Raw genomic sequence first — 26,664 nt, 5'->3', positions numbered from 1 at the left:
CCTGCTGATGTCTGTGGTTTCTGGCAGGGAACAGCCTGCTCTCATTAGCATAAGTGTCTGTTGCTGTAGCTAACTTACTGTTGGGGTGTGTGTTTGCTTCAACACAACTGAACTGTTGGTACAGGCAATGTTTAAAATCAGTATTCCTATCTTCACTGCCCAGATAACTCTGAAAGTTAGTTTTATAAACAAAAAAAAATGTATTCTGTCTGTTTTTCTAGAGATCTAGGTAAAAGATCTGTTTTGTTCTAGATAAAATATTAGAATTGTGAAACACCTCAAAATATTCTTACTGGAGACAGCTTTTAGGATATCTAGCAGATGAGTTATTTAAACTTGTGGTCTGCTTTAGCTGATTGATAGCAACATACTAGGGTGAATGGAAGTGAAATTTGTATGGGTTTTGGAGTATCAGATACATGGGTTTGTTCAGGATTTTAATAGCATCACAGACTGGCACTTGAGAGGAGAAACTTTCAGTTCTTACATTAAAACAGTAATGAAATCATAGGTATTTTGGAAAAGTAGTGTGACTTTCAGCCATCACCCTCTTCTTCTGTGTCTCTTAGGTGGGTGGCTTATGAGAATCCTGAATTTACAGGGGAGCAGTATGTGCTGGCTAAAGGGCTGTACCCCAGCATTGAGGCATGGGGGGGAAAGAACTGCAAAATATCTTCAGTTCAGCCCATCATTATGGTAAGGACTTCATTTTACACTTGTATTGCAAGTTTCTCTGAAGTATTTGAAGCTAACCTTTTCCTATCAAATGCAGTTTATTTACATTCTTTAAATAATAAGTAGTAATAAACTTTAGTATATTTGTTATTTTATCACTGTTTAAGATATATTTTTTTTCCTTTTTTTTTCTCTCCTCCAAACTTTTGCAGGATATTGTTGGAAGAGAAAGGGGTGAAGTCAAGGTAAGATAATTCTCTAACTGCAGGGGACATACTTTGTAGTGTCTGTTATGTATAAATAAAGAAATGGCTTTTTGTCTACTGTAGCTCCCAAGTATTTGCAGAGATGGTTGACTAAGTCAGACAAAGTTTGAGGTGAAGAACTGCAGGTGAAGGAAGATTGCTTTCCAGAATTTAAGGCCAAAGGAAGGTGGGATTTAAGACACAGCTGCCATCAGAACTTTCTTAGGGCACAGGCAATGCTTTGAATCAGGAAGTGAGCTGTTTTGGGGTATCAGTGACTGTTCTGAGGAGCTGGAGCCTGCAACCCCCTGTGCAGAGGTGCAGGTACCTGGATTCTGTTGTTGAGGTCTGTACACGTTTGATGCTGTTGTTTGTGGTACTGTTGTGACTTTGTTCCTTTTGAACCTTTGCTTAACAGTTCTGCTCATGGTGATTGAACTTGGGGAATCTCGTTCAGTCACAAATATTGCTGAATTGTGCTTAAAAGTTAATGCCATCTTTGTCAGTAACTCAGAAAAGGGAATGTCAGGGAGAACTTGTCTGTTCAGGAAGTTCATATATTTTTATGTTAGATTGTCTCCTGTGTGCAGGTACTCATATGGAGTTTCAGCAGTGAGGTTAATGGGTGGCTTTTCTCATCCTTTCATAATTCTGAACCTTTTTGTTTGTCTCTCTAAAAAGTAACTTTTAATTTTAATTTCAGTCAAAATGGTGAGTGTGTCGTGGAACTACAATCTAGGGAGGAAAGTCTTAGCTGTCTCATTTTGCATTATTATGTAGTAGCACACCTCTCTGGAATCTCCTGCTTAGGGATAATGTATAAACCATGGGGAATAAAAATCTCAAGGCTGCTTATTTTCATCTGTGTGCATGAAAAAATACTTGGCATCTCTAGATTATGTGCCTGTTAAGACCTTATCCTAAGGAAAGAAAGAAGTCATGGCTTGTAGTCAACAGGCTGCATCCCTTGTCAGCATGTTCCTCTTCGGAGAACGCTGTACATGCCCACACTTGTATCTCTGTCAAGAGTTAATAAGGCTGGTAGGCATGTGATAATGTGAATGACTTTTGTGGGATCAGGGTTAATTATCCTCTAACCAAATTAACAGGTTTGCTGGCTAGATATTTTTTTTTTCTGTCTAACAAGAACAAAAGTCTGTGGGTGACGTCTCCTCTCTTGTCCTCTGAGCAGAGAAAGAACTGGTGTGACTGTGACTGTAGCTGTTACAGGCATATAAAGCCCATCTACCCTGGGAGGACATACCATGTCTGTAGGCATGTTTTCTGAACACCCTGCCAAGATTATCATCCATTTCTCTTCTGAGAGACAGTTTTTACTTAGTGGGAAGAGTATGTATTTTGGAGATTAAACAGATTAATAATCAAAACCACTTATGGCCCTTTACTAAAGGTGTGCCTATTCTGGCCAGTTTGTGGGAATTAAAAATCTTCTCCAGCAGATAGTCCAAGGACCTATCTTTGTTAGTGTGGTTTTAATTATTTTGTATGTTACTGGAGTTATTTGCAGCCAGAAGTAATTTTTAGTAGTGTTACCTTGCTGTCTTCAACAAGGATTGCAACACTGGAGAGGTAACAAAAAGTATATCTAACTGAGGAAGTCTGGGTGTTATATTTTAATCTAGTTATAGGAGTAAAGTTAGAGACACATTACAGAAGGCTGAAGAATTAATTGTTTTTACATATGTTTATTATTTTTAAAAGGTCCAGTTATTTTCAGAGCCTGAATTCAAGGGTATCTGCCAAATAATTGAAAAAAACATAAGATGTATTGATTCATTTGCTGTGAAGTCTTCAAAAGTTTTAGATGGCAGGTAAGTTGGATTGAATGAATATTGCAAAATCACTAAAATGTAAAAGTTTTTTAAAAGCAACCAGCTTTCTAACACCTGAAGTTTACACACCCATCTTTAGCTTGTCGGGGAAAACAATGTAAATAATGTTTCTCTTAGTAGGTCTTGCTAAAGACTGAAAACCACCAGCACAGAATTCCTAAGAGGCAATTTCTTCTTTCTCCTGCAGCTGCATAGTGTATGACCAGGAAGAATTCTCTGGTAACCAGTATGTGTTAGAAGAAGGAATCTATCCTGATCTGACAGCCATGGGTTGTTCCCCCCAGGCCGTTCTGAAGTCTTTACGGATTATAAATATTGTAAGTAAAGCCATGAGAAATGCTGTAAAGATAAGTACACTGAGGACTCTGCCCTCCCCATTTTTTGGTGACAGTGAAAATGCTCAGGACTCACAGAAAACAGAGGAGTGTTTTTAGGTTTTTTTCCCTCTGCATTACCAGTTAAATATCCTAGCTGCAGTCAGGTATTTTGACCTCTGTGCTGGTTTTGCAATGGAGAGGCCATCACTGAAGCCTGGGCTCACTCTTCTTAATAACAGCTTATAAAAGGGCTTCTGTAAAAAGAGTCAAGGATGTGTCAGATGGACTCTCTATTTCCCAGTAGGAGAGACCACTTAGAGTGGGTTGAGAAATGTCAACAGGAGAGCGTGAAGAAATACCTGAACTGCAGACCTTGGTTTTTATGCATATGTAAAAAGCAGACTTAACTAAGCAACTTTGCATGAAATACATGTAATTATAAAACACTGTTGTTATCATCAGGGAAATGCAGTTGGAGTTAATCAGTAAATAATGCAGCCTTCTGGGTAAAGTGCAGCAACACCCAATGCCATTTGGCAAAATCACGGTTGTTATGTGTGGTGGATACAAACAAAACAACATTTATGTATTTTGTAACTCACCAGTGGCAAGGAACAAGTTTGCTCAGGCCTATAACTAATCACTATAATGGATCACTTATGGAATTTGCAAGTATCTTTTTAAGATCAAAGTAATTACTAGCAAAATGTGGTCAAGAATCCAGGAACTTGCAGCAGTGTGAGGAGTTGGTACTCATTTTTTTTTTAAAAAAGAGGAGCACATTTTGGCTCCCTTCTTGGAATTGGGACACTTTATTGCACTCCAGTGTAGTTTTGGTAACTTGTCAGGGAGGCAGCAGCTGCGGAAGGAGAGCTGAAATGTGTCATCCCCTTTCATGTCTTGGGAGCATTGTGATGTAAAGTGTAAACAAATATGTGCAGCAAGTCTGTCTGCCTGAGGAACTCTTTGGCTGTCCAGTAGACAGATCATATTAAAAGTAATAGAAGTGTTTCCAGCCAAGCTTAGTGGGTGATCACCATGAATTAAAATAGGCTCTTTTGTATGTCAGTATCGAGTTCTTGGGTTTGAAATGCTTGTTTCAAGCTGGAAGGATTGGCTTACTTTGGCAAGTTTGATGATTTGTGATACACACTTGTGTTAAAACAGCCAAATTCCAGTTTTGTGCCTCTGTGTTCTTACAACTCCTGAAACTTGTCCTACCCCTGCAGTTTCTGACACTTCAGACAATAGCATGGAGCTGCATCTGTCTGCACGTCCCATGCTGCTGCTTCCTTCTTCAGAGGCTTCAGGTCTCTGAAGACCAGAAAAATGGGTAGTGTATTAGCAAACCAGGATACAGAGAATAAGAAGTTAGGTGGAAATGATCTTATTATACTGTTCATTTTCATAATTTTACGAAAGCTTGAACTTTATTGTTCTGGATACTGGTTTCACCTGTCAGATTTATTTTGGGATTGTTTTTTTTGGCAGTGCCAATCTTAATTCCTCCTCATCACCTGCCTCTCCCAGAACTTTCCTCCTGATTTTCTCTGACATTTCTATACAAGAAGCACCTTTACTATTTTAACATGTGACATTACTATACTTACCTAGTTTAACTCTGGTTTCACGGATCAATTCCTAATGGATAATAAGAAAAGGAAATGAAAAGGATATTTTATAAGCTTGGAAGTGAAAGTTAAAAGGGCTTTTGTTCATAAGTTCAAGGGGTTTGGTTTTTTATAAGAAAATATCTTTGCTTGTGCTTGCTTTGCATGCTCCACATGGTTGTGCTGCAGGTAGAAAACAGCATTTTTCCTTCTTGTATTTGCTTCATGTTCTTTTTCCTGAACAGAGTATAAAAACAACTGTGAATGTGGCTTGTGCTTAAACAGTCATGCAGAAAATACTTATTTTTAATGAGCAATTCTGTGAAATAACTCAATGTAGACACACAGGAGCACCAGCTTTGTACAGTGCAGTACATGGGAAGTCCTGAAAAAAACCTGGTGAGCTGACCTGGCACTTCCATGGGGAATGTTTTATATAACAGTGTTGCTCCTGAATCTAAACATGCCCAGAGTGGAAGGTGTGGCAGAAAATTAGAGGATTTCCTTTTCTGTCTGTGTGTTTTCTTTGCAAGTAGGTTATTTCTGAAGCTCTGCATGTGGCTCAAGGGCTGCTGCCTGACCAGTTGTGTGTCGTGGAGTGCAGGTCTGCAACCTGAGGGCTGAGGGACACTGGGACATCATCACAATGTGGCTGTTCCTGTTGCACTCTTGACCTAGAATCACAGAATGGTTTGGGTTGGAAGGGACCTCAAAGACCATCCAGTTCCAACTCCCTGCATAAGCAGGGACACCTCCCACCAGCCCAGGTTGCTCCAAGCCCCATCCAACCTGCCCTTCAACACTGCCAGGGATGGGGCAGCCACAGCTTCCCTGGGCAACCTGGGCCAGGCTCTCACCACCCTCACACTCCACAATTCCCTCCTCATGTCTCACCTCAATCTCCCCTCCTCCAGTTTTCATCCATTCCCCCTTGTCCTCTCCCTCCCTGCCCTTGTCCCAAGCCCCTCCCCAGCTTTCCTGGAGCCCCTTCAGGCCCTGGAAGGTGCTCTAAGGTCTCCCTGGAGCCTTCTCTTCTCCAGGCTGAACACCCCAACTCTCTCAGCCTGTCTCCAGAGCAGAGCTGCTCCAGCCTACCTGTGGTGACACAGGACAGTCTAACTGGTGTTAACCTGTCATGGTGGAGATGAGGATGCTCTGATTTTGGGAGCAAGCTGGAAGGCCTCTCCTGGTGTTTCCTGCAGCACCACAGTGTGTGAGGGGTGAGGAAGCACAGCTCGGCTGCCGTGGGACAGCCCGGAACGCTGGGGAGGTGATGGTGACGCTCGTGCGGCGCTGTCACCCGGGCCCGAAAACATCTCCGGGAAGATTAAAGAGGGCTTCAAGTGCTGTCTAGAAATCAGTAGATGTGAGGTCTTGCCTAAAGAACAAAGCCAGAGGGAAGCATGGGATCTGGCTGCTGTGCATGCAGGGAGCCAGCTCTGCCTGGGAGGGCCTGTTTCCACGCCGGGGGCCTGGCGGGAGCCTGTCGAGACTTGACGTCATGTCGGGCGTTTCCAATCCAGGTGCTGTGTTTCCAGCAAGCTGAGCACCTGCCAGCAGGAAGGAGCCCTTCCCTCCGTGGCCTTGGTTTTATGCAGTTGTTGCTGGAAGAATTCCAAGGAAGGGAGGGGCAGGGTCATTTCTACCTGTGCGCATCAGCTGTAACACCGGGACGCTTGGGCTTTAATTGATTTACCTTGAGGGGTTTCAAACTCTTGCCTTCCAGGGGAAGGCCTTAGTTGTAAGAGGTTATTTCCAGTCCATATCAAATGCTTTGCCACATAGGGGAGAGTCCAACATTTGTTACCCAGAAGACACTTGAAGTGGATTCAGTGATGCAGGGAACTTCGTGTGGACAGAATCCCTTTGACTCCAGAAGCATTTTGACAGAGAGGGAGAATAATCATCTTCCCACGGCTGTCTGGAGCATTCCAGATGTTGCAGTTTTTGCCTGAGTCGTGGATTTCACTTCCAAAGTATGAATGCTGAAGGTTTTGTCTAGTCAGAGATTGATGCTGCTGTAACCTACCATAAAAGTTACAAACAAGAGCAGTAAGTGATAAGCAGTGCTGACAAGGCTGTTTCCACCTGAAGCTGTAGAAATCAATATTATTTTACTGCATCTTCAGGTCAGAAGATGAAAATTCCCTCAGGGAGTGGAGTGGAGTGCAATGGAAGAGGGATATGGCTTAAATTAAAATGTATTTTAAAACGTAGTTAAGATATTATGCAAGACTCAACCACAGAGACATTTGTATGTGCCTTAAGAGAAGGAAATTTCATGTTCCATGCAGTAAAATCCCTTGTGTGTTTTGTACTAGTGCTTTTTATTACTTTTTTTAAGTAACCCATTGCAGAGCAAAGAACATTATCTGAGGTCTTGGATCTTAAACAACCAAGAGGAAACCTCTGAAATAAATGGGCTGTGGGGAGTAAAGATGTTCACAGTCACCATCTGTAGTTCTGACATCCTGTGTTAAGTGCTCATCTTCCTTTTGCAGGAGCTCTCAGAACCATGTATAGCCCTTTTTGAAAAGATGGGTTTCCAAGGGAAGAAAATGGAATTCAGTACAGAAGTCTTAAATCTCCAGTTCCTGGGATACAATCCACAAATAGCTTCAGTTCAAGTCCTTGGTGGCGTGTAAGTTTGAAATTACTTTTTGATTCTTTGGGGTGATACACTTACCCAACAGAAAAACTACAGGTTTTAGAAACTGAGGGGTATGAAAGTAGAGCATCATAACCCGTGCAGTGCATTTCTGCAGTTTTTTTTCTTATGGAACCTTTTCATGTCCTGTTTGAACATGTTTTCACTGACTGGTCCCCTGTGCTAGAAGTTGGAATTAGTTTGTATAAAGCTCACAGGTAAACTGGTGTCTTCTCTCATGCCATCTTAGAAAGCCAGCTTGCATAGCATTCTTAAAGCAAATTTCTGTGCTCCTGGTTTAGGTCTCAATCAAAAAAAATCCTTCAGCCTGTGATGTGTCATGTGTTCTAAGTTCAAAATGTTTTAATAAGTCTTCATGTTCATCCTTTTACCCAGATGTTAAGGGCACAGTTGTACAACCAAATCATTGATGCCCTTTTGACATTTAGTAATGGTCTTAGGATCACAGAATTGTAGAATGTCTTGGGTTGGAAGGGACCTATAGAAGTCACCTGGTCCTACCCCCTCACAGTAATCAGGGACATATCCAGCTAGACCAGATTGCTTATAGTCCCATCAAGCCTGAGCCTGATCATGTAATGATCCCTTTTGCTTCAGGAAATGGGTCAGACTCTTGTGAATATAGCAGTTAAAATTGTTGGCTATTTTTAAGCAGTTGTGTTCTCTACATTTACTTTTGAAGTTCACGTAAAAACTAATCTGTGATGAAGTTTCAAAACTGTCTGGAAGCATTTTGGAAACCACTGTTACTACCTTCAGTGTTCTAGCAGATCTGTTAAAATTTCCTTTTTTGTGTTTGTTTTTTTTTTTCCTGTTGATCTTTACCTCCAAGATCCTTGCCCCAAGTTATGTCCAGGTTTTTTCTAACTTGAAGAACATGAGTTATTTTTTACTGATAGATCCATCTGAACTGTTGCTTTGCATTCAAATGGGTCATTTTGAAGAGGTAAATTCCCAAGGTGTGTGTGCTACAGAGATGCTGTTGGACAACCTAAGGGTGTCCTCAAGTGGGTAGCTAATACCAGATGTGTAGAGCTAACCATTTTCCCCATCTGGGTAGACTGGTCAGAGGGTTTTCTTAGCACACTGAGCTGAAGTTTGAAACATAAAGGCCTTAAGAAATGGCACATGATCCATATTCTTAAGTCTCCTGAGATTTCGGTGTCCTTGGCCATAACCACAATATTGTTACTTCTCACTTTCCAAAACATGAAGTCAAACATCAAGTTACTTTGCCAATAACGTGGTCACCATGATTCCAGGTATTGGGGCAAGGAATTGTGCATGCTTCCTGTCTGATGAATAGATATGTTTTATCTGGTTGATCACTAGAATTGTATAGATTATGATATGAAAATTCTGATTCAATTATAGAAGTGTCAGCTGCTGAAATGTGTCAAAGTACAGGTTTGAGAGTGTCCTTGTCCCTACTGCCTTGCTTATTGGAGGGGTTTTCTTCTCTTCCTTTGCTAAGAGGCATCTGTTTATGATTCTTTTAATTCTGTACCTGGGGATAGATGTTCATTAGGCTGTGAAAAAAGCACCCAAAGGTGAGTGTGCTGCTTCTGGATCCAGCCATCTGCTGACCCATCAGTCAGAGGAAGGAAAGAAACAGGAAAGAAGAAAGGTGCCCTGACATAAAACCTCTATCAAAATACCTTAGAGAACTTCACCCTACTGTGGTTCAGTGTTTGCTGGTTGCAATCTGCATCCCTAAGAGTTCTTTCCCATGTGATTCAGGCCCATCCAAATGGAGACACAAAAATCTACTGGCTCTGCACCTACAGCAATCCAGCATGTGCAGCAGCTGTAGCTGCCACATACAGAGAATCACAGTACCTCTGGAGAATAGATGGTGTCTAAAAATTGGGTTCTCCCTTTAAGGCAAGAAAATGCTTTGTTTCATTGAGCATGTAATTTTCAAGTAACAGGATTTTAAAATGTGAACTCCAGCCTACTCACCTTCATGCAGATTATCTGAATCAGATTTTATTATAGTTGAAGTCTTGATAAAAAGAAGGGCATTGGCTTTCCAGAGCTAAATGTTACTACTTTGTAGGGCAGATTTTTATTAAACCCACTTGTTGATTCCAAAGCAGTAAAAGCATTCTGTCTTTTTCTTTTTTCCCCCTCACAGATGGATAATTTATGAGCACAGTAATTACAGGGGACGTCAGATGGTGTTGTCACCCAATGAAATACCAGACTGGTATAAAGTGAGTGGCTGTTGTCAGATAGGTTCCCTGAGACCTTTACTGCAGGTGAGTAGGCTCTGACATGAGATGTTCAAGGACTAATTTGTATTTTGTCACGGGGTTGGGGGAATATTACAGAGTTGAAAGCAGTGGTACATTCTGGATGCATATCACAAGCCTCAGCAATGGGAGTTGTGAGAAGAAATAGCTCTACAGTTTTGCTTGTAATTAAAGCTATTTGATTATGCTACATGGCTTTGCAGTTGTACTGCTCCAACTGTTCATTAAGCAGTCTTTAAACCAAAGCATAGCATGTAAGGATTGGCTGAATTGTTTTAACAAGCAATGGCTAAAGCTACCGTATCTAAATAACTTCATGTTGTTTTATAATTAGCACATAAACTGGTTACTAGCACACTGTGTGTACTATCTGCATTCTTTTTGGAACAAGAAGAAAACTGCTCAACAAAATGGGATATTTCAATTAGTAGTGATTTTTTTTTATTTTAGGGGGGAAAGTCCTTCCCTGTATATTATTTGGTAGAATAATTTGCACATCTAATGCAGAACTTACTCTCGTGGTATCTTTTTTTGTCTTGTTCTATAAATAATCACAGAATGGTTTGGGTTGGAAGGGACCTTCAAGATCATCCAGTTCCAACCCCCTGCATGGGCAACAACAGCTCCATGTCCTTCTTACGTTGGGGCTTCCAGAATTGGACACAGTACAAGGACACAGTATAAGGTCCATTTGGTCCAGTGCTGCCACAATTCTAGGAGCTTTAACATTTGAAGTTCTTACTGAAACACATTTTATTGAGGAAACAACTTTTTATAAAGCACAGATGACTTGTATCTGTAACCAAATGTATTTCCTAACTGTTGTGGTGCTGTCTTGGTCTGTCCTCAAGCAGAGTTAGGAATTATGCATGTTGACTGCCCTAGCTGGGAGCTTATCCAAACAGAACCATTAATGTGTAACAAGCTTAGCATGGGTGTGCAGTGTCATGCTTGCTGCCAGTGAGATAAGCAGCACTGCACATGTATGAAAGCCAAGAGCACCTATAGAAGTCAGCAGAGTTGTCAGGGACCTCTAGAGATCATCTACTCCAACCCCTACTCCAGCAGGACCCCCTGGAGCACATCCCACAGGGCTGCATCCAGGGGTGAATCTCTCCAGAGAAGGGGACTCCACAGCCCCCTGGGCAGCCTGTCCCAGGGCTCTGTCACCCTCACAGCCAAGAAGTTTCTCTCCACCTTTCAGGGGCACTTCCCATGTTCCAGCTGGTGCCCGTTGCCCCTCGTCCTGTCCCTGGGCACTGCTGAGCAGAGTCTGGCTCCATCCTCCTGCACCCACCCTCAGACACGTGTAGGCAGTGATCAGGTCTCCCCTCAGCCTTCTCTTCTCCAGGCTGAGCAGCCCCAGCTCCCTCAGCCTTTCCTCATCAGGGAGATGCTCCAGTTCCCCAGTCATCTTTGTCACCTTCCCTGGACTCTCTCCAGCAGTTCCTGAGCAGGGATTGCTCTGAAGTTAAGCAGGGGTGTGTTCTGTGCTCAGACTGTGGTTAAAGATTTCTGGTGTTTCCTGCAGAAACGTGTGTACTTCAGGCTGCGAAACAAGGAGACAGGAAAGTTCGTGTCAGCTGATGGAAACTTAGACAACCTGAATCTTCTTAGAATACAGGTTGCAGAAGATACAAACTCAGATGATCAAATTTGGCTTTACCAGGATGGATTCATAAAGTGCCGGGTGAGGTTCAATTTCAATGTCAGTTTTCTCATTTCCCCTCCAGGAGCTGGGCTTTCTGAACTCACTGCCTCCTGTATCATCTTCATTTATTTTATAGACTGACTCTATTTCAGCTGCAGTACAAGCTTTTTGTAGGGAGTTGTTTTGTTCCAGGGTTGTTCTTTTTTTAACTGAGCTCTGGCTTTTTAGGTGATGTAAATTAGTTGTGTGATACCTTTTTTGATGTCATTGAAATTTTTGATAGATTTTGGTTGTCATTTACTTTTCCTCTAAATAATAATAGTTTCATAAGTACAATCAATGCCAGAAGATTGTCTTGCTCTTCATGAGCTCCTTCCACTTTCATGCCCTCTTTCTCCACAATGAAAATCCCAGCAAAAGAGACCTTTTAAAATGCAGAACCTTCCTGATAATGCTTTGAACTCTGCATCCTAGTTCAATCAATGTGAGACGTATCCTCTTCTGCACTCAGGCAAGATTAATGGTAAAATCCTGCTCTGGTTTTGGAGGTTGGCTTGTTGGTTTTTTGTGGATTTTTTTCTGGTTATGTCTGTATTTGTTGAATTAATCCCTTTTCTGTTCCTCTGTACATGTTTCCAAATGAACTTCTACTTTTCTCACAGTCCACAAAGCTCATCATGTGTGAATTGTCATTGAGGTGAGGAGAGGTATGCACAGTTCATAACATTCAAGCATGAACAGTCTCAGGTAGGGATGCCAGGCAAAGAAAATTAAGTTACTTTAATACTGTTAAACAGCTTGACTGCAAAGAATCATGTGAACTTTTTCTATAGGATTGTATAACTTCAAAGGAGCCATTTATAACTATGTCATCTGTGCTGGAGGGAAGAATCTTGCTGTTAATAAGCTAAGGCATTGTTTGGACATGTTTGCAGGACACATCCAGTAGTAAAAAGGGATTTGTGTAGACAGCAAAATGATGCAAAGTAAGCTAAAAGCTTTAATATTTTACACAAAAGACTTCTCTCTTGACAGGGCCTCAGACACTGCACGGAAAGCATTCCTATCAAGACAGAGTGGTATCATATGGCTTTGGAAAAATGCTTCTGGGCTTTGTCCCCATCTCTGTGTCTCAGGAAGCAGTTTCTCTGTGCACAGAAAGCACCCAGCTCATGCTGTGTGGCAATCCAGTAGCTCAGTGCAGAGTGGAAGGTGGCAACGTTGCTCTTACATGCCTGAACCCTTCCAGAGCTCTGCCATCTTTCTCTTGCATGGCAGTGCATGTACTTTGCACACAAAAAAAATGTGGTTTTCACCACATTTTAAAAAGGAAAATAAAGCTTGTGGGTGGGTAGGTGTGTGCACATAGGCAGAGATGGGTCAGTGGAAGAACTTGTGCCTTTCTTCTCTAAGCTCAGGTCATGTCACTGGCTTGAGTCACAGAACCTGGAGGCCTGCCTGAGGTTTCCAAGGAGGGGCTGTGTTTTAGGGAGGTGGGATAACCAGCAGGCAGGATATAAAAGTCATTCTGCTTATATAGTCAGAAACAGAGAGGAACAGCAGGTAGGAATTCAGGTCTCTTCACTCTTCATGAGTTTCTTGGAGGTGATGAAGTAGTGGCCTAGTGGAACTAATGTGTAAGCTCTGAGCCTTCAAAGTGCCACTAGGAACATTTTTAGGTACAGATGAGGATTTCAGAACTGTAGAACTAAATCGACTTACTTCAATTCTAGGTTATGAACTAGTGGAAACTGCTGCTTTTTCAAAACTGTAGTTTTAGTAATTTAAGGCCATATATTTGTTTAATCTGCCAATGAAGTCCATTTAGAAGCCACAAGGTGGCTTATGGTGATCAGCTGGAATAAACTGTAATGTACTACTAATACAGCCTTAATATTCTTTTGAAATAAGTTTGATTGTTGCCAGTTGTTTTTTTAACCATAAAGACACATGCAGAGTTTTGAAACCAAGTAATACAAATGAATAGGAAAAGAACATAGCACAAAGAAGGAATTATTATTGTGATACACCTTGGAATTCACACACTTGGTGCTGTGCAGTTGTGTCTGTTATCTCAAAAGGTTATTGCAGAACTAGAAACAATTAAAGAATTAAAAAAATGATGTGTGGAGGAGATGGAAGGCTTCTGTGCAAGGAAGAGGTGAAATAGCTGGGAGCTTTTAGCCTGCAAAGGGGGCAGTTGGAGGGATGATATGATTGAAGTCTCTGCAAACAGCACAGATGAAAGATCCCTTTAAATAAGGGAGGGGAAGGGGAGTGAGGAGAGCATTAAAATGGATCTAGTAGTTGCCTATCAAATATGTATTTTTAAAGCAGTAGTTAAGCTTTGGAACTGCTTGCCACAGAAGGGTTGTGGTACTGAAGGGTGTTAATTTCAAAGGATTCTGCTGAGCTCAGTGGGTAGTGATTAACAAATTTACAAACAGGACAGAAACCATCTTGAGAATTAAAGGTACCAGCTCTGCAGGCTCTGGGCTGGAAGTTGTTATAGAGTGGGGGACATTCCCAGGAACATGCTGCAGAGAAGAGAAGAGCAGAGTGAGTGCAGTCTTCCCTGGCACCTGTTGTTGGCCACCTCTAGAGGCAAGGTGCTAATTGTACCTTCTGATCTGATAGACCATGATTGTTTTAACGTTCTTACGTAGTGGAGAGTGTCAGCAGGGACAGGTAGGAAAGAAAAATAAGCCATCTTGAATTTGGGGCAAAGATCCATTCCTTTAGGGAAAGTTCTTCCTAGATTCTCTTCTCACCTGCTGACATCTTTCCTATCTGAGTGAAAAACAGTGGATTACCAGAAATTAAGGCAGTTTTGAATAATTGGTGTTGCCTCTCTGATGCTGCAGATGGCAGAGGATTGCTGCTTGACAATTGTTGGAAATCTTATAACTCCTGGCTCTAAACTTGGTCTGTCATTTGAGAGGAATGAAGACAAACAATATTGGCACATTAGTCCCGATGGCAGGATTTATAGCAAGATGAAACCCAAGCTGGTTTTAGATATCAAAGGTAAGCAAATGTGTTATCTCATTACGTTGTGTCTTAAATACATGGTATTTGCAGTGGGGTAGGCACTAAACGTGCCTATAAATTAAGGGATGGTGTTATAGTTAATTTAATCAGGAGCAGGAACAGGTAGAAAAGAAAAATAAGCCATCTTGAATTTGGGGCAAAGATCCATTCCTTTAGGGAAAGTTCTTCCTAGATTCTCTTCTCACCTGCTGACATCTTTCCTATCTGAGTGAAAAACAGTGGATTACCAGAAATTAAGGCAGTTTTGAATAATTGGTGTTGCCTCTCTGATGCTGCAGATGGCAGAGGATTGCTGCTTGACAATTGTTGGAAATCTTATAACTCCTGGCTCTAAACTTGGTCTGTCATTTGAGAGGAATGAAGACAAACAATATTGGCACATTAGTCCCGATGGCAGGATTTATAGCAAGATGAAACCCAAGCTGGTTTTAGATATCAAAGGTAAGCAAATGTGTTATCTCATTACGTTGTGTCTTAAATACATGGTATTTGCAGTGGGGTAGGCACTAAACGTGCCTATAAATTAAGGGATGGTGTTATAGTTAATTTAATCAGGGCTCAAAAAGGACCCGATGAGCTAGTCTGACCTCCTGAATTATACAAGCCCTGAGACCTTATTTCATTTTCCCTGCACAGAGCTTAGTAACTCACAGTACTAGCTTATCTTGTATTCCCAGTGTCCACTCACTGCAGATACCCTCAGTTAATTTTATGTGGCACTGGGTGATGTTAATAGAATGTCTTTAAAATGCTGAGGCAAGAAAACCCCAGCTTCTCATTACCTTTCATTTGTATAGAGCAAATTTTCTTACATAGTAGTTGTAGATGCAATAGCCAAAGGATATTAGGAGAGCAGAGACAGGCTTGAACACTGCTGTGATTAGATGCAAAAAGTCTTTTCATTTGTTGATTAATGGCTGTACCTTGATTGCCAACATGAGATCCTGCCACAACAGCCTCAGAGCTGTGTGCTCTTGGTGCGTTTTACAGTCCCTGTTGTCACAGCAGTTTGGTTCATGTAGACTCTGTTTCTGAACTTGGTTTTAATAGTTTCATGGGAAGTCTGGAAAAGCAACAAGTGGAATGATCAGCCGAATGAGCATGATCAGATGTTCTTACAGAGCTCTATGTTTTTGGGTGGGGGGAGTAATGATTTTCTATAGCTGTTAATAGTGTTACCTGCTGTAAAATGAATGTCACGTTGATGCTGTGGCATGAATTACAGCAATTGCAAAACCAAAACCAACAGAAAACCAGAGTCAGCAGCCAAAACTTCAGAACGCAAAAGGACAGAACTATGAGAACTGTGAGAAAATGGTTTTCTGATGTCTGACCATAATACAACAGTGGCACAAATAGTCACATTCTCTTTACTGCAGAAAGCAGCTCGTGATGATTACTTACCACAGAATCACAGACTGGTTTGGGTTGGAAGGGACCTCAAAGACCATCCCAACCCCCTGCATGGGCAGGGACACCTCCCACCAGCCCAGGTTGCTCCAAGCCCCATCCAACCTGCCCTTCAACACTGCCAGGGATGGGGCAGCCACAGCTTCCCTGGGCAACCTGGGTCAGGCTCTCACCACCCTCACACTCCACAATTCCCTCCTCATGTCTCACCTCAATCTCCCCTCCTCCACTTTTCATCCATCCCCCTTGTCCTCTCCCTCCCTGCCCTTGTCCCAAGCCCCTCCCCAGCTTTCCTGGAGCCCCTTCAGGCACTGGAAGGTGCTGTAAGGTCTCCCTGGAGCCTTCTCTTCTCCAGGCTGAACACCCCAGCTCTCGCAGCCTTATAAATTTCTCAGACCCCAGCTGAGGGGGCAGCAGTCACAGTGACTCAACATAGCTTTTTCCAGAGTCAGTTCAGAGTTGCACCAAACAAGCAGAAACACTGTCACGCTGCCTTGTCTGCAGCTAATCCTGTGCAAAGCAGTTCCACGTTGTGCATCTGGAGCTGCAGAACTTCACAAGGCACAGGGCTGGTGACACAGGCATAGATGTGCTTTTAATTTTAAAAACCAGTAAATCTGTAAGTTAAATAAGAAGGGGAGGTACATTTAGATTCTGTTTGAAGCATGACCTGTTCCTGCCCGTTGCTTTGATGCCTTCGTGACCACAAATGAGCACGAAAAAGATTCCTCAGCTGCTGCCCGTCGAGGTTCAGCTGCGCAGTCACCGCTGCCACCTTGTGGATCCCCAGGGCAGAGCTCAGCCCAGAGCACCGCTCTGGCACAGCAAATCGTTTCTTGGGCCACTGGGAAATAAAACAACCCATCTTTTCCCACCATAACACGTTGATGTTCTGTCAGACACCACTTACAAGACAGGCTTTGTCCTTGCAGTGATAACTGAGCTGTGCAGCTGGTGTCATGTTGGGGAGCTGCTGCTGAGCTGGGGCTTTCCTTCCTGTGGGAGTATCTGTTCCCTTCTTTTTCCTCTCCTTTCTGAAGCAAATACTTCTTTTGCAAATATTTCTGGAGGGTATCTCTGCTGAATTTTAGTAATTGCCTGATGATGGCAAGAAGAGAACTCACCTTGGTGTTAACCTTCTCAGAGAGCTTTCTGATTTGGGACAGGGGCACCAGAAAACTTCCCCTGAGTCTCAGAAGAGGAGAACAGCTCTGGTGCTTGAGATGGCATTTCCCTGGTACAGAGAGCAGCTCTTAAATGTGCTTTTCATGCAGGACTCCAGGCTGGGATTGTTCAGCCTGGAGAAGAGAAGGCTCCAGGGAGACCTTAGAGCACCTTCCAGGGCCTGAAGGGGCTCCAGGAAAGCTGGGGAGGGGCTTGGGACAAGGGCAGGGAGGGAGAGGACAAGGGGGGGATGGATTAACACTGGAGGAGGGGAGATTGAGGTGAGACATGAGGAAGAAGTTCTTTACACTGAGGGTGGTGAAGCACTGGAACAGGTTGCCCAGAGACGTGGTAGAAGTCCCATCCCTGGAGACATTCAAGGTCAGGTTTTAGGAGGCTCTTAGCAACCTGATCTAGTTAAAAAGGTCCCTGTGCACTGCAGGGGACTGGACTAGATCAGCTTTAATGGTCCCTTCCAACCCCAGACATTCTGCCATTCTATGACTCCAGTTGCCCAGCATATTTCTTTCTGAGATCTGCTAGAATCCATGTTTGTTCCACTCATACCTTTCCAGCTGCTAGGCTTGTCTTCTGCTCGTGCTGGGAGGGTGAGGCTGTAAGGGTGCAGGGGGAAAGACAGTGTCCATAGGAGTGTCCTGCTGCTCTGTGCAAATGGTTGGCTCAGGTGGCTTCCAGTGGGAATACTGCTTACTGTGGCAGGTGTGTTGTACCACATGAGGTCTGAGCTGAGAAGCAGAATATCAGCCTGACTTCCAGCTCTGGTTGAATGTTTCTTTGCTCCCAGGTTTCTTAAGTCAGAATGTTACTGGTGCTCTTTGGTGGGAACATGTTTGGCATTGCATCAAGTGACTAAATTAAGGGTCATATTTTGCATTCAGAGATGTTCTGCTGCCAGTGGAAGCAGCTGGGCTTTGGGTGATGCTCTCTGTGTGGCAACTTGTGGTGCAGCTGGTCAAAGTACAGGATTATAATGGCAAAGAGTAAATGAGCACCAGGCCTTGTCCCTGCTGTGGTCACAGTGCATTGTCTGGTAGCAGCAGACCTTCCTCTGGAGAGCAAAGTGACAGCTGTTGAGGGGACACTGAGCAGCCAGGTTTGCCTTTTGGGAAGTGACAAGTCTCAAAGGAGCCACAGCTGGTTGTGTTGCTGTGTCCTTCCTTTCCCATCCAGGCTGAAAAAGCCAAGGTGCGGAATTACTGAAGGGCTGGGGAGGAGCAGGCAGGCCCCCTGGTTTCAAAGTCCATTCCAAAAGCAGGCAGTGATGAAAATGAGTTTGTCTTTTCAGTGCTTTGGAGAGAAACCACCTACAGCAGCAATTCCTGAAACCTGGACTTACATGTCTGATATTTCAGGGATAATCCACACTCTTTGCACTGTGTCTTGACAGGAGGTGCCCAGTACGATCGCGACCACGTCGTCGTCAACACGGTTAACGAAGAGAGGCTGACACAGTGCTGGGAACCACTGGTGGTATAAACTCAAAAACAAGCAAGGATGACATCTGAATGAGCCACAATTCCAGACACCAGGATTGGCACTGCCACCTCTGAGGGATACTGGATTGACGACCAGAGTTTGGTCTGGTCTTCGCCATTTTAAAAAGAACAAGCAACAGAATTATTTCAGCTCTCCTAAGATGATTATTCCTATACAAGCTTGAGTATCTCTCATCCTTTCCATTTTTTAATTAATCACAACTCAATGGGAGATAGAATGGTAGTGTGCCTTGGGCTAGAGTGGAAGAACTAAAGGTGGGAGAGACCCCATGGAGTGTGTCAGTGAGTAGTTAATCCAGAATAGTCAATAAGCACAATTTTAAATTATTATAGAAGTCTGTTGTTTTGGTTTTTTTTTCTTTAAATGAGAGAAGAGCTAAAAAAAATAATCATTAAAACTCACTTTATCAAGGACAGGAGTGCAGTGTGTATGTGAGAACAGCAGCTTGGACCTGTGGGCTGTAGTATAGAGAAATATTCACTCCCAGAAATTAATATATTTGTTTCACTGGAAGAAAGTTAAGTTTGCTGACAGGGTAAGACTGTCAGCACAGCACAGCCAAAGTATTTTTAACGTGGCTTCAAATATAGTTAGCATGCTGATATAGTAAATCCCAAATTAAGGGAAAAAAAATCTAGATTTTTCTCATGTAGAGATGATGTACATCAGTAGATGGGTTAGGGAAAAGAGGGCTGGCAAAAGGATGTCTTGGAATGTGAAGAACTTGCCCATCTTCTAGGCTGCCTAACTTTTTGAGTGATGGGTATTTTACTTCTTTGCTAAGTCAATTTTTTTTACCTTTTAAAACAGTTCCAGCAAGTAGTCTTCCTGAACCCCCAAATCATATAGAGAACAGTCATTCTTACGGAAAAATATCACTAGAGGTGACTGCAGCACCACCCCAGCACTGTGGTTATGAAGCTTCCCAGCCACTGCCTGTTGGGTTTGCTGTGGAAAATGCCAGAATCCCAAGTATTTCTGGTGCTGTTGGAGAGCAAGGGCTGTGGTGGGCAAAAGTGTCAGGGGCAGAGCCAGGGCTGTTCAAAGGAAACCCTGCTGGTTTAGTAAGGAGGTTGTGACAAGTAAGACACAGGAGTGACTGCAGGAGGTTCTCCTGTTGCCCTGCTCATCACCTGGTCATGTTTTCCTTAATAACGTTGGCAAAAAGGTAAAATACAAACAAAATCTTGTACTATGCTGCTGTGTTTTGTTCTGGCTTAGACCAGTGTTACTTCAAGCTGCTCTTAGGAGCATCCAGGCCTTTGTCTTGCATAGTAAGTCTGTTTAAAATTAACATTTTCATGACTATATTTTGCTGCCTCAAAGGATACTGGTGCTTGTGTTACCAAACTAGAGGAAGTGCCTTCCTGATTCTCCTCCTTTTGTACAGACACACTTGAAGTTTCATTGCTCTGAAATGTGCTACTTTCAGTTCTTCCTAGAAAAAGTGTTGTTACTGGTTCCAAACAGTGGTACTTTGTCATATTGATGTGCTCTTGCTATATACATAATATAGCATTTTACAAATAAATTTAACTTAGATAACTTCTAATTTAAATGATTTTTAAAGCAGAAGGGTGACATTTTACAGTTAGTTTTGCTTCTGTCTTGTGCCCTTCTCTGTCCATCATTCCTGCAGCAGCTAATGAGTGCATATAGGGTGTGGGGCAGCTCCAGACTCCAAGGAATCATAGACTCATAGAATGTGTGAGGTTGGAAGGGACATTTAAAACTTATCTAGTCCAGCCCCCCTGCAGTGCACAGGGACCTTTTGAACTAGATCAGGTTGCTCAGAGCCTCCTCAAGCCTGGAATGTCTCCAAGGATTTTTTTACCTTTTAAAACAGTTCCAGCAAGTAGTCTTCCTGAACCCCCAAATCATATAGAGAACAGTCATTCTTACGGAAAAATATCACTAGAGGTGACTGCAGCACCACCCCAGCACTGTGGTTATGAAGCTTCCCAGCCACTGCCTGTTGGGTTTGCTGTGGAAAATGCCAGAATCCCAAGTATTTCTGGTGCTGTTGGAGAGCAAGGGCTGTGGTGGGCAAAAGTGTCAGGGGCAGAGCCAGGGCTGTTCAAAGGAAACCCTGCTGGTTTAGTAAGGAGGTTGTGACAAGTAAGACACAGGAGTGACTGCAGGAGGTTCTCCTGTTGCCCTGCTCATCACCTGGTCATGTTTTCCTTAATAACGTTGGCAAAAAGGTAAAATACAAACAAAATCTTGTACTATGCTGCTGTGTTTTGTTCTGGCTTAGACCAGTGTTACTTCAAGCTGCTCTTAGGAGCATCCAGGCCTTTGTCTTGCATAGTAAGTCTGTTTAAAATTAACATTTTCATGACTATATTTTGCTGCCTCAAAGGATACTGGTGCTTGTGTTACCAAACTAGAGGAAGTGCCTTCCTGATTCTCCTCCTTTTGTACAGACACACTTGAAGTTTCATTGCTCTGAAATGTGCTACTTTCAGTTCTTCCTAGAAAAAGTGTTGTTACTGGTTCCAAACAGTGGTACTTTGTCATATTGATGTGCTCTTGCTATATACATAATATAGCATTTTACAAATAAATTTAACTTAGATAACTTCTAATTTAAATGATTTTTAAAGCAGAAGGGTGACATTTTACAGTTAGTTTTGCTTCTGTCTTGTGCCCTTCTCTGTCCATCATTCCTGCAGCAGCTAATGAGTGCATATAGGGTGTGGGGCAGCTCCAGACTCCAAGGAATCATAGACTCATAGAATGTGTGAGGTTGGAAGGGACATTTAAAACTTATCTAGTCCAGCCCCCCTGCAGTGCACAGGGACCTTTTGAACTAGATCAGGTTGCTCAGAGCCTCCTCAAGCCTGGAATGTCTCCAAGGATGGGGCTTCTGCCACCTCTCTGGGCAACCTGTGATGCTTTTCCTACACAAGCACCTATTCCGTGCATTTGTAGGTGAGGCCACAGTTGAGGTGGTTGCTGCTTCTCTCCCCCTGTGGAAATGCTGCATGATACAGTTTTTCCATCACTGTTGCTGCACCAAGGTCAACGTGCAGCTCTCAGTTCAGAGGTTACCACTTTCCTCCCATCTGCCTGTGTAAGGGAAGTCTCTCCATGGCCCAGTTCTGGCCAGATGGTAAGTTTAAAACTAGACCAACAGACACCCCCTCCAGTTCACCCCCATCAGGGCCAGGAGGCAGGGCAGGGACAGGGTCTCCTGGTTACTTACAAAATCATGTCCAGCCTACCTGCATAAGCACTGTCATCAGCTGAATCTGTGCCAGGAGTTGGGCAGTTAGAGGAATCATCCATTAGAAATTGATTTTGTTCCATCCTTCTGCTCAAATTAGTTATACCATGAGAGATTTGCCTTGTCAAGATTAAAGCACCAGTCTAGAGACAGCAACGTGACCATTTAATACAGGAAAAGTTTACAGGTTCTGAGAATGAACTAGATTGAGTAATAATATCTATTAAAGGTGAACAGAACTAGAAAAGGCCAAGGAAAAAAAGGAACAGTGTGAATTTCATATGGACAATTGGATAAAAGTGTGCCACACCATGTCAGCACCCAGCTAAAACATCTGGAAAAGAAAACTTCAAAAATTTTTAAACTGCAAATGCTGCTGCCTGTTCCTTTTATCCAGGGGACTGGGGTGTTCTGCCAGAGTCACAGCTACATTCTCCTTTCTGGTAGAATAGCCAAGGGACATTTAGTATTTCTTGTCTATTAAAAGTTATCAACAGGCAGAGCAGAGAGAAATCAGAGGTTTTTCTAAAACACAAAAGGACTTTTAAAAAAATGTCTCCCATGTGAGCTTTTGAAGAAGAAACAACTGCTACCTACCCATTCATGTTCAAGTGCAGGTTACCAGGAAAGGACCGACTGCAGGCAGAATAATGATTAGAAATACTTTATTTTTTACTAATTACATTGATCACTGTTTTTCCACGTGCATGTCCTCCTTCCAGTTTCAGAAAGGCCTTTGGAACTTCAGAAAAAGAGAAGATTTCATCAATAACTGGTTGGATCTGCAGAATGAAGAAGTGTCACCATATTAGGACTAAAATAGCATGTTGCATTCACACTTCCAAACTGCATGAAGAAAGGGGCAGGGCGGGGTGGGAGGAGAAGTTTCTGTATTGTGTTTAGGGCAGAAGTTACCAAATTACAGAATCCCAGGGGTTGGAAGGGACCTGGAAAGACCACCCAGTCCAACCCCCCTGCCAGAGCAGGGTCACCCAGAGCACATCACACAGGAACGTGTCCAGGGGGGTTGGAATGTCTCCAGAGAAGGAGACTCCACAGCCTCTCTGGGCAGCCTGGCCCAGGGCTCTGTCACCCTCACAGGAGAGAAGGTTTTTCTGATGTTTATGTGGAACCTCCTGTGTTCCAGTTTGCACCCAGTGCCCCTTCTCCTATCACTGGACATCACTGCACAAAGCCTGGCTCTGTCCTCCTGACACTGCCCTGAACAGATTTGTGCCCATGGATGAGGTGGCCCCTCAGTCTCTCCTCTTCTCCAAGCCCAACAGACCCAGTTCCCTCAGCCTTTCCTCAGCAGGGAGATGTTCCCCTCCCTCCAGCATCTCTGCGGCTCTGCCCTGGGCTCTCTCAAGCAGTTCCCTGTCCTTCTGGAACTGAGGGGCCCAGAACTGGACATAATATTCCAGAACTGGACACAATATTCCATGATGCAGTCACGAGCTGCTGATTTTTTTGCCTGACTTTGGAAACATCTCTTCTAGCTCAGTTCAGAGCCCTTACCTGGGACTCTTAATAAAGTCCGTTTAGAATCTGGCACTGTGGTTCAACTGTTTGTTGTCCACATCAATACACTGAGGAAAAGGAAGAAATTCCCCCCCCCCCAACTCCCTTCCATTTCTCTGCTGTTTTTCTTGTTAAGAATTTCCAAAAAGTCAGATGTTTTCAAGATAACCTCTGTGCAGCAGGACATGCCTCAGTGCCCTTTTGGAGACTTGGCCACAAATGAAGTACACAAGAAAAAAAAGTCCACATTTGTTGCTGAATCATTTAGATCCACTTGAAACCTCAGCCCCCTGTGTTCCAGCAGGCACACATCATTAAGCTTCCATCCACTGCTATGCTGGCATTAATTTTGTAGAGTAGCCCTCTGGATTGTTTCAGGCTCATGTCTAATAATGAAGGTGACGCTGCCCTAGTCACTGCCCCCATTATTAACTAAGGAGCCAGAAAACCCTACAAGCATTTTCTTTAGCTGTGACAGTGGGTTGACAGAGGCAGAAGAAATCCCAGCTGCTTCTGAAAAATACTTGTCACTGCTGGTCCAAGGGAAGAGACTTTTTTTCCTGTCACCAAGGTCTGAGTTGACCTTCCAAAGGCCAAAATAAGAGCTGTGTACAAAAGTACCTCCCCACTTGCCTCTTACCCTGGATCCCCTAACACCAGCCTGATGTGTGTTCCTGCACAGAACAGGCCACTGAGATGCTGCAGGGGCTGGAGCATCTGCCTGTGAGGAAAGGCTGGGAGAGCTGGGGCTGTTCAGCTGGAGAAAAGGAGGCTAAGGGGGGATCTGCTCAGTGCTGATCAATATCTGCAGGGGGTGTCAGGAGGATGGGCCAGACTCTGCTCAGGGGTGTCCAGGGACAGGACAAGGGGCAATGGGCACAAACTGGAGCCCAGGAGGTTTGACCTGAATATGAGAAAATAGTTTTTGACTCTTGACTCCCAGAGCCCTGGGACAGGCTGCCCAGAGAGGTTGTGGAATCTCCATCCCTGCAGACATTCCAACCCCACCTGGATGTGTTCCTGTGGGATCTGCTCTAGGGGATCCTGCTCTGGCAGGGGTTGGACTGGGTGATCTCCAGAGGTCCCTTCCAAACCCACCACTCTGTGATTGTGTGAACTGATTCTAATCCCCATATCATAGGAGAACACCAGCAGTAGATGGGTCTGCAGCCAACTCTTGCAGTGAAGAAGATCTGAAGGCACAAAGATCCAAACACCCTATTTACTCTGCTAGAAAAAGATCCCTGTTACTTGTGTCAGTAAAAAAAAACAACAAACCACCACCTCTTCAGGCTTTTCCCTCACAGTCACTGGCAGGCAGACCAGCTCTGGATCGAGTCCCTGCCCTCTCCTGGCAGGACATGCACCTCCCTGAACAGAAAAGGCAGACACAGCAGCAAGGACACCAACAATTACCCAGCATCAGAGCAGTGCTGTGTCTCAGAAGGCTTGCTTATGTTTCCCAGAGGCAAGGGGGCTGTATTCAGACATGCTGCTTGGCAGCTGAGGGTGCAGCACTACCACAGAAAGGTTTTCATGTGCACCCTGACCACCCAGCACACTCGCCAAAAGTACAACAAATGCAATCTATTAGTTGTCCATGCTCCTGTAGGTCCTTTTCTTAACTCTGTTTTCTCTTTATTCATACACTGTGCCTTATCTTGAAGCCCAGTCATTGCACTAAAATAACTGCTGGGTTTTCTTCTATGATAACAGTAACCCAAGACAACAATAATCTAACTTACACTGTAGTATCTCCTCATCCTGGCACTGGAGTTTACTTTCTATTTTCTGAAGGCAAACTTAACAGCAGTGTGAAATTTTATGTGGCAGAACAGTAGGAATAAGTGAACCCCCTCCAAGGAACAAGGCAGAATTAGCAACCAAATCACAATGAGAGTGACTGTGCAAATAAATAAATCCACTAAGTGCCTCAGACTTGCCATGATGCAGAGTACAAGGCTGGGTAATTTCAACCCCTTGTTCTGCCAGGACAATCTCTAGACAAACCTCTAGCAAGGAGCTCAGTAACACTCAGCAGAGGAGCCACAAAGATACCTTCTGCTCAACTGGGGACAAAATAAGGGGTATGAATCATCAAGACAAAATCATGTTTGGTCAGCAGCCAGCAGGGCATGGAAATGCCATCTCGGGCATCAGCAAAGTCAGGACATAGACCAAGGGCAGCAAAAACACTGGGAGACAGAGAAAGACAATGGCTTCGGGTAAACTGAGCGTCCCAGCAAACAGCAGCTGCTGTGACCACCAGCAGGAGGAACGTGCTGCTGAGCAGCACTGGCTGTTTTGAGGAAGACCAACCCTTGTTTTCATAGCAGAAGCTTGGGGGGAAAAAAACAATGCAGTAACCTTGTTGGGCCAAGAACAAGTGCAGCACTTGTAACAAGTACTTACTGTTAATGGCAGTTACACACAAAGCTGTGCTGCAGTTAACAAAAAAATAAAGAATGCAGCAAGTCAGCCTGCTGGAGGGTGGGCACAGGGGAGGGCAGGAGGGTGGGAAGAGGAGGAAGGTGTTTGGGGGAGAAAACGGAGCAGCAGCACCAGGGATGTGAAGCACAAGGGTTTCCAGGGAAAGGCAAGAGGAGTTAAGTTTCTGACACGTGCAGCAACCGAGAGAAAATGAGCAAGACACTTCAGGGTCCTGCTGCCTGAACACCCACGGGAGGAGGGACGTTAAGTCCTCAGCCCCTGAGTGAAAGGTGACAGCATCACCTGTGAAAAGTGGTGACACAGAACCAGAGGAAGCCCGAACGCAGCCTCCCAGCTGCAAACACCATGTGCACTTGCAGCCAGCTCCTCCTCACAGCCCCCCTGCTGCATCGCTCCAGCCCCATTTAAAGGCTGCAGGCAGCGCCACAGGGAGCCCTGAATACTGAATTGATGACCCTGACAATCTAGAGCATTAAACATTTTATCTGTCTGGCTGGTCAGTCCCATTGTTTGACTAACCCTGAAAGGGCTGACCGTGTTGCAGCACAGTGATTCACTCAGCCTTTACCATAATCCACTGACTAAGATAAAATTTCTTCCTGTTGAACAGACAAACAAGCAGGGGAGCGTCGGCTGTTTGTTGAATGTGTGATAAAAAATGGAGATTAACTGGATCATAAAAACACTGCCTATTTACAGCCACATCTCAGTTCCTTGCCAGAGGACACCTATTTGTTCAGGGAAAAGGGATTAAACTAAAGTCTGGGAGAGAAAGGATTACACACGCCCGCATTGAAATGTTTATCTGAAAACAGATTGGGCCTGAAAGGTATTTTCTTCCTCTTCATTCTCTCCCATGCAGGACATGCTATAGAAACCAATCTCAGGTCTCTTGAAATGAACTCATGTGTTCGGAAAAATCACAAGGGCAATTACTGCTGATGCTGCTGGAGGCTGCCCTACACAGAGCAGAGAGGTGCCAGCCCAGCCAGCCCAGCTCTGACCACAGCAGTGAACAGGCAACTGAGGTTGACTGGTCAGCAGCA

At 43.8% G+C, this 26,664-nt stretch overlaps 2 protein-coding genes across 2 annotated transcripts in view; one reads left to right on the top strand and one right to left on the bottom strand.

The window, feature by feature from the left end:
- AIM1 (absent in melanoma 1) overlaps nucleotides 1-18,396 on the top strand; it is a 45,660-nt gene extending 27,264 nt beyond the window's left edge. The window contains exons 13-21 of the mRNA XM_010003855.1: nucleotides 570-696; nucleotides 888-920; nucleotides 2,643-2,752; nucleotides 2,961-3,090; nucleotides 7,202-7,341; nucleotides 9,506-9,629; nucleotides 11,155-11,313; nucleotides 14,139-14,301; nucleotides 18,308-18,396. Coding sequence (XP_010002157.1) covers nucleotides 570-696; nucleotides 888-920; nucleotides 2,643-2,752; nucleotides 2,961-3,090; nucleotides 7,202-7,341; nucleotides 9,506-9,629; nucleotides 11,155-11,313; nucleotides 14,139-14,301; nucleotides 18,308-18,396 — 1,075 coding nt within the window. The remainder of the gene's footprint in view (nucleotides 1-569; nucleotides 697-887; nucleotides 921-2,642; nucleotides 2,753-2,960; nucleotides 3,091-7,201; nucleotides 7,342-9,505; nucleotides 9,630-11,154; nucleotides 11,314-14,138; nucleotides 14,302-18,307) is intronic.
- A 3,915-nt stretch (nucleotides 18,397-22,311) lies between these two features.
- The window catches only part of RTN4IP1 (reticulon 4 interacting protein 1), a 24,634-nt gene continuing 20,281 nt past the window's right edge, over nucleotides 22,312-26,664 (bottom strand). Inside the window, exon 9 of the mRNA XM_010003854.1 lies at nucleotides 22,312-22,428. Coding sequence (XP_010002156.1) covers nucleotides 22,312-22,428 — 117 coding nt within the window. The remainder of the gene's footprint in view (nucleotides 22,429-26,664) is intronic.

Source organism: Chaetura pelagica, unplaced genomic scaffold, assembly GCF_000747805.2.
Source record: "Chaetura pelagica isolate M959 unplaced genomic scaffold, ChaPel_1.0 scaffold128, whole genome shotgun sequence".
Lineage (NCBI taxonomy): Eukaryota > Metazoa > Chordata > Aves > Apodiformes > Apodidae > Chaetura > Chaetura pelagica.
This window is presented reverse-complemented; position numbering and strand designations above follow the sequence as displayed.